This window comes from Scardinius erythrophthalmus (assembly GCF_964197995.2).
Source record: "Scardinius erythrophthalmus genome assembly, chromosome: 3".
Taxonomy (NCBI): Eukaryota; Metazoa; Chordata; class Actinopteri; order Cypriniformes; family Leuciscidae; genus Scardinius; species Scardinius erythrophthalmus.
The window spans coordinates 28,504,663-28,520,751 of record NC_138223.1 but is presented as its reverse complement, the minus strand read 5'-3'; the positions used below and the strand labels follow the sequence as shown (position 1 = coordinate 28,520,751).

At 38.0% G+C, this 16,089-nt stretch overlaps 1 protein-coding gene across 1 annotated transcript; it reads left to right on the top strand.

Moving 5' to 3' along the window:
• Positions 1-11,318: 11,318 nt before the first annotated feature.
• On the top strand, positions 11,319-15,846 carry LOC308688825 (uncharacterized protein). The gene is made up of 4 exons (XM_081362226.1): positions 11,319-11,495; positions 11,976-12,173; positions 12,393-12,489; positions 12,613-15,846. The coding sequence occupies exons 1-4, from the start codon at positions 11,490-11,492 to the stop codon at positions 13,557-13,559; spliced, it is 1,248 nt and encodes a 415-aa protein (XP_081218352.1). The 5' UTR covers positions 11,319-11,489; the 3' UTR covers positions 13,560-15,846.
• The last annotated feature ends 243 nt before the right edge of the window (positions 15,847-16,089 follow it).

Here is a 16,089-nt window from a genome sequence, read left to right as displayed (position 1 = left end):
TACCCACAACAAGCACTCACACGCAGACACCAATTTGCCTCATAACACTTTATGACTTGTGGAAGATCTCTTTTAGACCAGGTGTTACAAATTAACACACACACACACACACACACACACACACACACACATATATATATATAAAGAGCAGCATAAAGAATTATCACAGGCCTATCAGTGGCATATATGATAAGCAAATAGCCAAGCGAGGGAAACAAAATGAGAACATTAAGCCAGATGCACACTACAAGACTAATGTTCATTTCTTTTTGATATATTACACATACTATAAAATTAGATAATATTTAGTATATATAGATTCATTGCAATGCTTGAACTGAATAGGCTCTCCCAGCTGAGTCTGATTCATCTCTACCCAAAAAATGCTTGCAAATGTCTTAAACTATGGGGCGAAATGGACAATTCTTATTTTTTTTATGGAATATTTCTGGTTATTATAAATAATTTATCAATGCACATCAATATTATTCTTTTTTTACTCCATGTGTCCTCATAATCTTTAATAAAAATGTTTCCCTCTTTCTTGCAACAGCTTCTCTTCTCTGATGACGTTTACTGACGCAAGGGCAGAATAACCTGTCACTCACATGGGATCACAGTAATAGCAAATCACAGCAATCCAATCAATTCTTGATGGACAAGATCAAGTCATGTCTTACATTTTGTCTTGTTCAAGGGGCTGTTTCACTTGGATATATGCCACAATAAGGAAGAAAAGACTGTCACAACTAGGGCTATTCAGAGTCAAGGAATCGACTCATTTTGAGTCGACTCCCCATCACTTCCATAAATCTCCATGTTTGTTGAAACGTTCTCAAGAATAAACTGTCACACTGCAATGCAAATTAGTTAAAGGAACACTCCGACTTTTTGGGACTTTAGCTTATTCACAGTATCCCCCAGAGTTAGATAAGTCCATACATACCTTTTTCATTTCTGTGCGTTCTGTAAGTGTTATTTGACGCACCCACCGCTAGCCTAGCTTAGCACAAAGACTGGATGTAAATGGATAAGGTAGCATACTAATCCCAATAAGTGACAAAATAATGCAAACATTTTCCTATTTACATGTTGTGATCTGTATAGTCACAGCGTGTACAAATAACAAGGCTATATGAGACAGAGACCATTTTTAATCGTATAAATACTGGGAACTATATTCTCACTAGGCGTAGGAGCACAGCTAACGTTACTTGGGCGGAGTGATTAGCGCAGCACACGAGACGCCCTGTGGTGAGGAGCAGAGAGTTCGCTCAGAGTTGGAGTAATAGAGTCAGCAATTACTAGATAGTAAATTTATAGTTTACAATCATGGGTGTTCGCTGTATCTTGTCTTACAGCTTCCAAAGTTTGTAACTCCTCGTCTGTGTATTCTGGCTCAAAACTATATGGTTCTGGATCTTGGTTTGATACCCAGTAAAATTCCTCTGACAATTCCTCAAAGTCAGCCATGATCACGAGTCACGTTCGCTACTAGCTAGTTAGTCACGTTTGTTTTGTTTACGGAACCATCAACAGGGCGTTTTGTGTGCTGCGCTAATCACTCCGCCCAAGTAGCTGTGCTCCTACGCCTAGTGAGAATATAGTTCCCAGTATTTATACGATTAAAAATGGTCTCTGTCTCATATAGCCTTGTTTTTTGTACACGCTGTGACTATACAGATCACAACATGTAAATAGGAAAATGTTTGCATTATTTTGTCACTTATTGGGATTAGTATGCTACCTTATCCATTTACATCCAGTCTTTGTGCTAAGCTAGGCTAGCGGTGGGTGCGTCAAATAACACTTACAGAACGCACAGAAATGAAAAAGGTATGTATGGACTTATCTAACTCTGGGGGATACTGTGAATAAGCTAAAGTCCCAAAAAGTCGGAGTGTTCCTTTAATGCAAGAATGAATTTCAAGATCCTGTACTCTATATTCAGTGAGGGCAAATGACATTGCATTTGACATACGTAAATCATATATGATTCTTTAAACAATGACTAGTTATGAGATTTAAGCTTATTGTGGCCTCACAGCTAAAGCTATTATCTAAAACCTAGCATGGTAAACATTTAGTAAAGTAGACTGTGGTTTTGTGCAAAAGTAGTGCTACTGAACGTCTTTCGTGGCATTATGACAGGCTGTAATTTGCAGGCTTTAAATGACATACATAACTGATTAAAAAACACTCTTCTATTTCTGCTGTGTTCCTATATAGTTTGACAGGTCTGTTTGATCTCTGAAAAATTGCATGAGCTTCTAAAGACACTGCAGACCCTTTAATATCCCTATCCAAACATAAACTTTTAGGCAATCAAAACAAACTCTGCAGATGTACTAACACACAGAGACATGCTCAAATGTGCACACGCAAACACTGGCACATATCAACCTCTAAACTTGTAATAAGTGTCTACTGAGATACGCCACATATCATAAATCCTTCATTAGTCATTTTCTCTCTGCGTGATGAATGTCTTTGCCCCAAGTGAAATCTATATCAGATTACAGCAATATTAATGTTTCAGACATTTTCGCAATCTCCCTCCCTCTACATACACAAATCCCCCTGGATACAGAGCCGCTCCGAAGCTTAGTCTGTGTTAGCACTACTAGCACAATGCACACTCGGAGACACTCACTGAATACACAAGGCATGCGTTTGCCATGCTGATGAAGGAGACTGAGACCTTGATCAAAGAATCATCAAGGTGTAAGAGTAGGAAAAAAAAGAAACACACAAACAAACCTCAATTGCTGTTTTTATCTGATCTCCAAACAGTAGTCACCTTGGAGCCATAAGTGTGTCTCTCTGGTGTCCTTATATGTGCGGGAGTAATACACAGGAAATGTAAATTAAATGTATCTTACAATTGCAAACCATTGATAAAGCTATAGCTGACTGACAAATGTGCAATTATGTGTCCACCTAGAAGATATAAGCCGAATATTAACCGTCAATGTCCTCACTCAGAGGGACCAACAAAAGTTATGGCACTGCACGGATGTTAGCTTAAAATGGTAATGGTAATTTGTGCTTTTGTATAAGCTCATTTTAGCTCAATTTCATTAGCTAATATTGGACTTCTCCTTGGCAGTGCCGGATGTCTTCGCCTTTTGCAACAGCCAATTTTGCTGTCCAATATTAGCTAATGAAGTCAGCACACTGCAGCTCGGAGTGCAGACTCTAATGAGACTAAGCTGTGTAGAGTTTAAAATGGGATTATGTCTGTTTTACACAGTCTTTCTGTCAAATTAGCCCTGCAGCAGATGAAAAAAAAAAAAAACACAATATCTACTCCCAGGGTCCACCTCGATTCATATCAAATATCAAATTAAAACGGTATTTTATTTTTATTTTAAATAAACCTAGCCAGGGACAGAGGCTGCAAATGAGCTATTAGCTACAGTAGAAGCCTGATGTGTACACAGCATCTGCTGAATTCTGTAACAATGTTATCCTGTATTATTCCTGTAAAATAAACAAATATATGAAGAAAATAAATGAAAAAATATGGTAACACTTTAGTTTAGGATCCAATTCTCACTATTAACCGGTTGCTTGTTAGCATGCATATTACTAGGATATTTGCTGTTTATTACTACTTATAAAGCACATATTAATGCCTTATTCTGCATGACCATATTCTACATCCAATAATACCTAAACTTAACAACGACCTTACTAACTATTAATTAGGAATTTATTGAGGCAAAAGTCATATTACTAGTTAGTTAATAGTGAGAATTGGACCCTAAATTAAAGTGTGACCAAATATATGTGACCATATATATCGTATAAGGTAGTGTTTTTCTACCTAAAAAAAAAAAAAAACTGGTACTAAATTCCCACACTCTTAAAAATAATGATTCCATAATAGGGTTTTTGCAGTGATGCCATAGAAAACCCATTTTGAACCCATTTTGGGTTCTCCATATAGAACCTTTTCAGGTCAAATTTCTTAAAAGAACCATTATTTTATTTGTCATTATAATCTAGATCATTATAATCATTATATCATCATCATTAAGATCATTATAATAATCTAAAGAACCATTTTCAATGAATAAAGAACCTTTTTTGCATTGAGAAGGCTCGATGAATTTTAAAGGTTCTTCGTGGAACTATCCATGCCAAAAAAGAAGCTTCATTTTAAAGAGTGCCATAAAAGCCATAAACGTCCATTCGGAGTCACACATCAATAGTCAGGAATCAAATTTGCCAGTGGGATAAGAACTCATCCTTGAGCTTCAATGTTAGAATGGAAATAAATAAATAAATAAATAAATAAATAAATAAATAAATAAATAAATAAATAAATAAATAAGTAAATAAACTAATCATTTAAATGGTCTTCATGAAATTGCTACTGTATATTTGGCTTTTAAGGGTTCACCAGGATTCACCAGGCTCTACCAGTCACTCTCTCACTACAATCCCAACCACCACAATACATCACCAGCACCTGTCACTCATCAGCATGCCAAACACCACAGTTTATAAGCACACACAGTTCATTGTCTGGTCTCAATGCAGACTATGAACTTCCTACCTGAGAAAGAGCCATCTTTGATATTTAACAGGAATGAAAGTGAGGCTGTGAGGGACATACATCTCTTCAGAGGGTTATACTGTTATTTAATGTGCTTTTTGATTGTTCTGCTGACGAATCACTGCAAACATATCTTTCCAAGAAATTCCAGTAGATAAACTCCGGACAGCATGAGCTGTGGCAAATTGTAAGTGATCTAGGAGCTTTATACAGCGGATGCCACTGAAAACACGGTAAGTCCATCCCACACATCCTCGCTTTCATACCTGTCATGAGCTGCTCTGAATAAGGTCTATGGAAGCTTGTTTACGCCACTTAATAAAAAATAAAAAAGGTAATAGGCTACGTGCACGTGGCCGCCATTTTGGATTTCAGATCAGCGAGTGTGCGGTTAGACACTTCCGGTTTCGCATTACACCTGGTGCAGGGAACCGGAGAAAGCCGAAATGTATCTTTTGTAGTTGTTTATAGAATCAATTATCACTTAAAATACTACTAAGATCCATATTACTATCACACGATAGCCAATGGCAATTAAATGCACGCATGCATAGTCAGATTAATGAATGAAATATAACTGTTCACGAACAGAAGATTGTATTTGACTCCTGCTGCATACACATACGCAATGACAGTTATGCCTACTGTAGCCTAAATATAGAGTTACAACTACGATTACAGTTGTTTGCATTAAATGCACGTTAGCCCTGTGATAGGCTACAATTTATATCCATAAATACTATTTTCTCAATTCTGCATGCATTTTTACTTACATCAATTGCTCGATCAATATTATCATCACATATTTTACATTTACATTTTTTACTGTAGGTACCACAAACAAATATAGGTAAGTTTGTGTATATTTTACACGTAGTACTGTATGTGTTGCTTATAAACACCAGACAGATTATTATTATTATTATTTATGAAACAGATAAACTTTACTCATATAGCCAACTCATAAACAGATCAACTTTACTCATCTCACTTGCACAAAATAAATGCAGTAATAGAAAGCATAGAAACGCACAGGTGAAATACACTGAAAATTATATGCATTTAAATATTTGGTCGGGTTGAAGTCCTCCCTCCGGATCTCCTGTATCCACTCAGCCCGTACCGCAGCGTCAACGGGGAATGCATGAAAGCTGACTTCTCTGTTGTAACGTGACGAAATGGTACAAAACGGCATACAACGATGAAGAGCTGAGGCTGTCATCGTCTGAAAGGCAAGTCACCTCTCTTGAATACTCCTTGTGAAAAAATATCTCTGTGGTAATGGAACTTGGTCGCTGTTGTCTCTCGCTGTCAGATCACCGTAGTTTTCACTGGAAGTACTGGCCCACACACTCAAGTTCGAACGTGCACGGAGCGAATTGTAGCCTATCACAGGGCAAACGTGTGAATGTTCACAGTGTATTTTATGTAAACAACTCTAATCGTAGTTGTAACTCTAAATTTACAGTAGGCATAATTGTAATTGCGTATGTGTATGCAGCACGAGTCAAATACAATCTTCTGTTCGTGAACAGTTGTATTTCATTCATTAATCTGACTATGCATCCGTGCATTTAATTGCCATTGGCTATCGTGTGATAGTAATATGGATCTTAGTAGTATTTTAAGTGATAATTGATTCTATAAATAACTATAAAAGATAATTTTCGTCTTTCTCCGGCTCCCTGCACCGGGCGTAATGCGAAACCGGAAGTGTCTAACCGCACACTCGATGATCCGAAATCCAAAATGGCGGCCACGTGCACGTAGCCTATAGTGACTTTATCTCGCAATTCACGAATGCGAGTTTATCTCTCGCAGTTCTGAGAAAGTCAGAATTGGGAGATATAAACACAGTTGCGAGAAAAATAAGTCAGAATTGTGAGAGAAAAAGTCACAATTATCTTTTATTTTTTTAATTCCATGAGGAAACAAACTTGTATACGCTACATACTCAAGAGGGAAGTGTAATGAACCCAGTTCATAAAGGAATTTTCAGAGATGCTGATGATGTTTTTTTTTTTTCGGCTTATAATTATGTTTGATAATGAAACCAGAATAAATAAATAAACAGGAAAAATTTTGTATCAATGTACAGATTATCACCATTACAAACATTTAGGCTATGAATGGAGAGCCCAATTCCAACTACTCTCCATCATTATAGCAAATGAGATCGGGTTGTTGTTCAGTCTCTCCTTTAGTCAATATTTTGGCTACATTAAAGTTTCTCACTTTGATCTTAACTACATGCAGCTAAAATGCTCCATGATGATGCACTAAATTGATACTGAAAACCGATTGACTTGGTTACCTCTGATAATAATTGGTTAAGCTATATACAGAATTTTTATTTAACTTCTCTGTGCATTTGCAGCTGGATTGTGGACGGAAGCAAAGGACATTTATTTAATATGCATTATTTTGCATTTTTGTCAGGGAGCATTATGCTGTCAGTCTTTTCTGTGCAGGGATTCAAACTCACCTGGGCTACAACTGTCACGGTGTGGTGTAGGTTGAAGACAAAAAGACCAATGGCTCCAATACATTTTACTAATTCACTCAAATAGGCACATACAGGCAGAAGGTTAACAAACACCAAACACGACGTTACATAGACAAGAATGGACAAAGACTGACTGAACAGAGGGAACTAAATACAGACACTGATGAACATAAACCAGGTGACACAGATGAAGGTGATTGACAAGACAGGTGATGATGATGAACTAATGATAAACAGAACACAGGTGACACAAATGAACTAATAAAGACAGACAGGACTCAACAGAAACCCAACACTGACAGTACTCCCCCCTCCCAGTAGGCGCGACCTTGCGCCGCAGATGGTAAGTCTAGGGAGGGAGGGTGGGCGTCCTGGAGTGTACCACAGGATGGTGAACTAGGACAGGGGACTCCAGGACGGGACCGCAGCGCAGGCGGCCATGGCGAAGATGACCCTTCGGGTGGCCGTGGCGGAGATGACCCCTCTGAATTTTCTTGGGCCAAATCAGGGGCTCGGGTGAGACACCAGTCAATATCTCAGGGGACGAAGGTTCAGGCTCTGGGATGGTGACAGGCTCAAGGATGGGCAGAACCAGCGGCAAAATAGTCTCTGGGCTGGACGGAACCAGCGGCGAAGGGAGTTCTGGGCTGGACGGGACCAGCAGGTGAGAAGCTTCTGGCTCGGTGGGTATGACTTGAACAGTCTCTGGCTCAGCGGGCATGACGTGAACAGTCTCTGGCTTGGCAGGCATTACATGATGCGCAGGCTCGGCAGGACTGACGTGAAGTGCAGGCTCAGCAGGACTGACGTGATGCTCTGACTCGGCGGGCAAGATGCGAGGCGAAGGCTCTGGACTGGACGGGACCAGCGGTGAAGGCTCTGAAAAAAGGTAGTAAATTAAGTCCTTCTCATCCGGACTCTGGACGAGGACAGGAACAGGAGACACTGGACTCTCGACGACTCCCACAGTGAGGGGCAATCCACATAACCACAAGGTGTGGTCTATGAACTCGACAAAAGAGAGGTGAATATCTCCCAACAGCAGCATCTGGGCGAGTAGATCGTCCAACCCACTCCAGAACTGCTGTTTGAGAGATTCCTCATCCCAGCTCACATCCTGATACAGGTAGAGGTAAACATCCACATAATCCTCCAGCGAGCGACCGTTCTGAGAGATCCAGTCTTCCACGTTCATTTTAAATGGGTCCGTTCTTCTGTCACGGTGTGGTGTAGGTTGAAGAAGACAAAGAGGCCAATGGCTCCAATAAATAAATTTTACTAATTCACTCAGATAGGCACATACAGGCAGAAGGTTAACAAACACCAAACACGACGTTACATAGACAAGAACAGACAAAGACTGACTGAACAGAGGGAACTAAATACAGACACTGATGAACATAAACCAGGTGACAACACTGACAACAATGTACGCAAGAAAAAAAAATGTATATGTATATATATATATATATATGTATATGTATATGTATATATGAAGAGTTCAGATGCTGCATTCTGAAATTTTCTTCTAGAATGATCATTTTTATCAAGCTTGTATATTTAAGTTCAATAATTTCACTTAAATGGCAATGAAAATGACCTGAAATTACTTAACTTAAATATACAAGCTTTATAAAAATGATCATTCTAGAAGAAAATTTCAGAATGCACTTAGAGGCTTTTGCATCTGAACTCTTCATATATATTTTTATTTATATATATTTATATATATATATATATATATATATATATATATATATATATATATATATATATATATATATATATATATATATATATATATATATATATATATATATATATATATATATATATATATATATACATACATACATACATACATACATACATTAGGCCTATATGCATATATATTTATGGATCGGCTATCAGTAGATAAATTAATTAAAATAAGTTAGGTTCATTTTGAATGTATATTTGAGGGGGACTGTACGAGTTTGAAAGATAAGCATTCTTATTTATTATGGATCAGCTATGTCACTCTGTAATCTTTTTGAGGTTTGCTTTTTGGAAAATTATTAGTTTGATACCATGCATAAATAAGTGATAGAAATGAATGGTTTTCAATTTCAGTTAGAAGCAGTGATTGAGTTTTATTCTTTATTAGTTAACAATTCAGAGTGGGCCAACAACAAATGAACAAGACTGCCATGGGGTTTTGTAGGAAAAGGTCTAACTACAGTAGGTAGGTGTATACTAAAATATGAACATGAGCATAGTGATTCTTTTTAATATATTTTCTTTTAGTTTTCTAGGGGTCCTAGTTTTCTTTTAGTTTTCTAGGGGTTTCTTTAGTAGCCTAGTTGACCAGGCTACTAAAGGCATTATTATATCAATCTGAATGAGATCCAGAATAGTATAATGATGAGAACATGACAAAGTGAACACACAATATTCGTCTCACATGGAAATATAGGTACATTTATTTATTTACATCCGCCCCACTCCCCATTTGACCAGCCTGGTTCCCTTATAGCTGCCAATCATCTGTTCCTTAGTGCCACTAATCTGCCTTCTCATCAGGTCTTCAGCAGAGATCACACTCTGTTTTTAATTGACCTGATGTGTCAGCACATCATGAGCAATGAGGCAGAGCTCCCAAACACTTGCCAGAGTTTGGTACAGTGCCAAAAATATGTTATTTTGCTCAGCAAGAGCCCAGAAATGAACTGAACCATTTCAGTTACAGTTTGACCCATGAAGCTCCACTTAGAAGCCCTTGACCAACTCAGCCATCTCCACATCTGTCGGAATTCAGCAGATGTGGTTCACCCTCGAACCCCCAAAAATGAATTCAACAGATCAGTTGTCCATTCAGGAGTCCAATGCAGAGAAATAAAAGATTCAGGGTGTATAGAAACTTAAGGTATTAATCAGAGGCTTCTTGGAGAACAATTAAAGAACTCTTTTGATAACTGAAAAAAAAAAAAATCTGTCAAAAATCTGATAACTTTTTTCATGTATTTCTGTAGAGTTTATTCCTAGATTCATTAGGATTTGAAACAAATTACAGCATAACAACATTTTAAAAGGTGTTTAATTATAATCATCATTTACCAGTAAGCATAAGTTCTAGACATCCAGACTCACACATTGCTAAAAAAAAAAAAAAGATCCAATTATGTGTGATAAGCAAATGGGGAGAGCGTTGCACAACCTAATGCTTTTTGACTTTCTCAGTTTGTGTAAATCTACTTAGGGTTCAGGGTTTTTATTTAATTTCACACATGTCTAGTACAATTGTGTGGTTTTGTTTTATTAATACAGTGTATACGTTTTTCTTGATTACATTGTAAAATGTGAGGGGCACATTGTAACATGACCATATGACAAATTAAATGTTATCTGATCTAATAAAAAGAATATACAAGACAAACTAAAATATTTTCTCAATAAAATACAATTATTTACTTTTTCATATAAAATAATGGCATTTTTGAATAATTAAAAATAAAATAATTTTTGAGTTTGACAACGAGCATACCGCAAAACACAGCTACACAACTTAGTTCAAAACATAACAATAATTAATAATTAGGCTACAATTTACATATGTGGTTTCAACAACCAGATGCATTTACACTTGTCTAGTTTCGTCTGGAATGCGGCCCAGACCACCTCCTGAAGTGGTTTGAGCGATCAGATTCAAATCCGTCTCAATTGCGTTTCTGAGGGCATTTACACCTGGTCTTTTCACGATCGGATAGCTATCCGATCTGAGAAAACGCATGAAGTGGCCAGGTGTAAACAGCCCCTCAGTCTTTATTCAAAGCATTAACGAACCATATCAACTGTTAAATAACATACTGGAGTTTAAAATATCTGATTTGTCTAATTTAAAATAAACACCAAAAATAGAGAAGAAAAATGAACATAAGTAAGAAATTTTACTATGGTTAAATAAATGTTTAGTGATATCTTCCAAAGATTTCTGAATTTTGGCGCAATTTTTTTCTCTGTGTTGATATGGCAACTAGTAAATACCCTACGTTTCTTCATGCTACCATGTGTGGAAGTATTTCCCCACGTTAGGTTGTGCCCCGCTCTCCCATATATATGCCATCTGAAATTTTCTTCTAAAATGATCATTTTTATCAAGCTCGTTTGTTTATGTTCAGTTATTTCACTTTAATGGCAATGAAAATTACCTATAGGCCTTTATCACAGTGCGCGTGACGTCACTTCCAACGGCGAGTAGTAGCGTAAACCGAGTTCCGGTCGAGTCTGTAGCAATGGCGGCGGCGCGAAGGTTTTCAATATCACTGCGGGATCTTCCCCAAATCACCAACGTTTACACGATTGTGGAAAATCTTTCACAAACGAAAGTGTCCAAATTTGAGAAGGGATATAAATTCTTCTTTGAAAACTACATCTTCAATTATGAAGGTAAGTTTCATTTTAACGTTTGTTTATTCTCTCGAAATGGCTAACATGCTACCTAGCTGGCTAAACCATGATTGTCTTACAAATACGCAAACCGATACAATTTTCAAGTAAAAAACGATTTTTATTTTGCTGTGATATGGTAGTGTGATTATAATGCTGTTTTTGTGCAATACAGTATCTGATGTTGTAGATAGTGAGGTGATTATCAGGGCACAGTGTTACCGGTCCATGAGGAAAAACGAAGAGCCACACTCTCTTCAGGTTACCTGTTCAGGTTTCAGAACTTTAGTTAGGTCCAGTTCGAGGACACAAATTTGATTGTGTTTATAGTTGCTACGGTTGTAGCGGGTTAAACTGCAGTTGCAGTTTGTTTGAAAAAGTGTTCAAATGAAAATTGTTAGACTGCTGTTGCAGTCAATTTATGTTAATGTTTCATTTGTATTCTAATTTTAAACCGTATATAATGTTTTATTTATTTAGATTTCATTTAAAGTCGACGAGAATCCTCCTGTCATCAGTACTTTTTGCTGTTCCTGTGTGGCTGGGAAAGAGCTATGCAACCATTTGGTTGGCTTGCTGTTTCAGAGTGCACACTACAGCATGATGAAACTTAAGACGGTACCACCCACTATACCCAGCACAAGCACTCTACAGACTTGGCACAGGCCCAGGACTCAGGTATAGTAAACAGCTATTAACTATTTTATGCATTAATTATGACAATCTCAGACAGTATTTTTGTCCTATGTGTTTTCATTGCTCCAAGGACATGAAAAAAACAAGTTTTGACTTTCTAGCTGTCCACTGCTGCAAACTCTTATTTTATTTAGAAAAATTAAGCTTTCAAAGTTTATAAACATGCTCTCAATAATAACATAATTTTTATTTTTTTAACAGGGAATCCATCCTGAAGCAGTGGATCGATTGCTTGTGAGGAAGCCAAAAACCTCTAGCAGAAGTGGTATTAAGTCCACTCTTTACAGGGCCTACACAGGTGATTACATTTACATTATTTTATGTCTAGCAAAAAGATGTACAAATTAAAGGACTTTTAAAAGTATTATTTCTATTCTATTCTATTCTCTTTTTTTTTTTTTTTTTTTTGCTTTGCTTTTAGGTCCCCTTCCCAATAATTTGCTGCTCTCTTCTGTGGAGTCTTTAAGAAGTGTCAGGCCTCAGCCACTGATCTGCAAGGTTCTGCATGGCTTGTCGGAGATGAATCTGGTGGAGTCTAAGTTTGGCCTGGTACCCAAAGGTTCTTTGCTGTCCTATCAGTGCCCTGCTGAGTCATCAAGGGATGCTGTCAAACATGCAGAAGCCCCTGCTTTCCCTACGCTTCCTCTGGATGGGTATACTTTTGAAGGAAGATTTAAATTTGTCCCGAATTTCCATGATATGTTGTTCTTAGAAAGCTTGGCAGTCACTCAAGAACTAAGCACAATAATTGAAAAAGACACACGGGACCAGTCACAGTCTGCTCTATGGAACCAAATGCGTACACCACGCATTACATCCAGTAGATTCCGTGAGGTGTGTCATGTCAGAGGAGAGTCGACTAGCCAGGCACTAGCTGCCCGAATCATCAGAGGGGTTCGTCAGACTCCTGCAATGAAGCGTGGACTTGATCTTGAGCCTGAAGTGCTATTTCAGTACTCTAGTATGATGAATGTCAATGTTTTACAGTGTGGGTTTGTTATACATCCTGATGCGCCACACCTTGGCACAAGCCCTGATGGCAGAGTCTACGACCCTACTGAGAACCCTCCCTTTGGACTTGCAGAGGTAAAATGTCCTGACGTTGATGACATTTCTCAGGTGACACACATAAAAGTTGTCAACGGTCAAGCTAAGTTAAAGGAAAGCCACAAATACTACTGGCAAGTTCAGGGACAGCTTGCAGTAACAGGACTGAGTTGGTGTGACTTTATAACAAATACCAAAACAGACATAACCATTCAGCGCATCTGGAGAGATGAGAGTTTAATTGTCTTAATGAGGGACAAAGTAGACATTTTTTTCTTTTATACATACATGAATGTGTATTTTAACTCTAGGAGTTGTTAAACTAATACTGGTGATGATTGTTTATTGTTAAAGGTCAAGGTCACCCAAAAATGAAATGCAATAATTTACTCACCCTCGTGCCATCCTAGATGTACATGATGCACAATATACATATATATACATGATATAAGAATATAGATCATATATAGAGATTTTATATCTTATTTATCTATATATTTATATATATATATATTATTTATTAACTCTTAAGAGTGCTGATGTGCTTAAAATAGTGCTGATGTTGATTTGTTTACTGTTACATGAACAGTTTACCCAAAAATGATATTTATGCCACAAATTATGGCATAATTGTCATTTTCGGGTAAGCTACTCTTAAAGGTTCTTCAAATATCTATTTTGGTTGAGCATCTGTTTGTCTTAAATGTTTAATAGTGCCTATTCATAACTAAGTTCACTGTAAATTGTTAATGAATAAATGAGAAATAGTAACAACTGAGAAAATGTAACAACTTTTTAATTGTCACAATGCAGTCAATATATATGTAAAAAAAAAAGTGGTGCAATAAAAAACAATTAATTCCAATTTTTAAGCTCATTTACTAAAAACATATTGCAACATTAAATGCAAGTTTTCACAATTCAATATTTTTTTACAAATTAAACTATAAAACAGACATTTGATTGGTGGCAAATTAAATCATGTTTCTTTTCTGTATAAACGTTCTATACAACATCATTTACATCAAGTGGGCCTTTAAAAATTAGCCATTAAACAGCAGTTTTCACAATTCAATATTTTTGTACAAATTAAACTATAAAACAGACATTTGATTGATGGCAAATTAAATCATGTTTCTTTTCTGTATAAACATTCTATACAACATCATCATTTGCATCAAGTGGGCCTTGGTAATTAGCCATTAAACAGCAGTTTGCCCATATTTGGTTCACTGTGCCTGTCAGGGTGAGAGGAATGGTAGAGTCCCAGATGTGGTTTTCTTTGATTCGCCGAATGACTCTTTCCACCACGATCCTTAGACGGGCTATTGATTGTGTACGTTTCGTCTCCTCTTTTGTAAATTGGGCTGCTCTTTTGAATGGAGGGATAACAAGCCTGGCTCCCACATTCTCAAGCAGTCGCTCTATGGTAAAGCCTTTATCTGCCATACAACAGTCTCCAGGCTCGAGCAGGTCCAGAAGTCCAGACTGTTTTGTTATCTCCCTGTCTGAGATGGATCCAGTGAACAGCTGTGAAACAAAGGTTATGGCCCCACATGGAGCAACACCAACCAAGCCTTTGAAAGTAGGGTAGTTTTTGTAATGTGAAAACATCTCCGACTGTAGTGTAAGTGCTGAGGGGTTTTCACATCTGATCTCAGTACAGTCCAAAATAACACGGACATCTGGGAAGTGCTCCTTAAATTTTGCTGGCATGGTTGCTCTGACTTGCTCTTTGGTCATCCAAATAGGCAAGGACCCCAAAACAAGGTACAGAAAATTTGCCCATGTTATGATAACTCGACTGACCGTTGTTGTACTCACATTGAAAATATCTGCCAAGACCTTCTCTCGTAGACCTGCAGACACGCGGCAGCAATAAAGGAAAAGCTCATCAATAAGCTGAAGCTTTCTGTTAGGGCTTGGTCCTGGAACCGTCTCTAGACCATGTCTCTGTGCCTTAGACCAGTACACAAGGTTCGATGCTGATGGTTCTATTGATGCCCAGAAAATCCTGAAAACCTTCTCTGAGGGAAAGCGTGTGTAAAATCGGAAGTCGTCATCCGAGAGACAAAATCGATTTATTTGAATGCGGGAGACAGACAAAGCTCTCACTTCTGCCTCCAACTCTCTAATTCTCTCTGCTGCAGCATCCAATAGATCTGGACACGGAGGTGTTGAGTAGTCATGGTCTGTGAGTGGGACGGGTCCGTAATAGACAACAGGCTGTTCATCACTGACCTCAGATTCACTGCAATGTTGGCGCTTTGACGTTATCTTATCCAGTACATTGGGTCGTTTTTGGCGAACACTCCCCCAGTTGTTCCATTCAAACCTGGACGGTATAACTCCACGTTTCAAGCGTTTACGATCGGCTGTTGACGAGTAGTCAGATTCTGTGAAGTGTTGCCCGCAAACGTACGTACTCCCTTTTAAAACTGCAAAACTTTTGCCTTCATCCCGCCGAATAGAATGAATCCACATTTTCCTAACTTTTTCATCAGTTGGAAAAGAATGAAAACTGAGATACGGCTGTTTAGTAGAACTATTACAACATTTAGGAACGCAACAACAATTCCTCGCTGTGCTCGCCGCCATTGCTACAGACTCGACCGGAACTCGGTTTACGCTACTACTCGCCGTTGGAAGTGACGTCACGCGCACTGTGATAAAGGCCTATTAAAGGTTCTCTAAGCGATGTCGGGAGTCGTAACTTCTTGTTGACATTCGAATTGTTGTCAAACAAAATGGAGGCTGGCTAGACCCTCCCTCCTCCTCATCCCGTCTCCTCCCTCCTCCCCTTCCCTTCCCTTCCCTTCCCTTCCCTTCCCTTCCCTTCCCTTCCCTTCCG

Bases quoted from the DNA above. Each gene is read 5' to 3' on its own strand.
- LOC308688825 (XM_081362226.1), top strand. The intron at 12,174-12,392 runs GTATAGTAAACA...TTTTTTTAACAG, and splicing joins GGCACAGGCCCAGGACTCAG to GGAATCCATCCTGAAGCAGT. The intron at 12,490-12,612 runs GTGATTACATTT...CTTTGCTTTTAG, and splicing joins TCTTTACAGGGCCTACACAG to GTCCCCTTCCCAATAATTTG.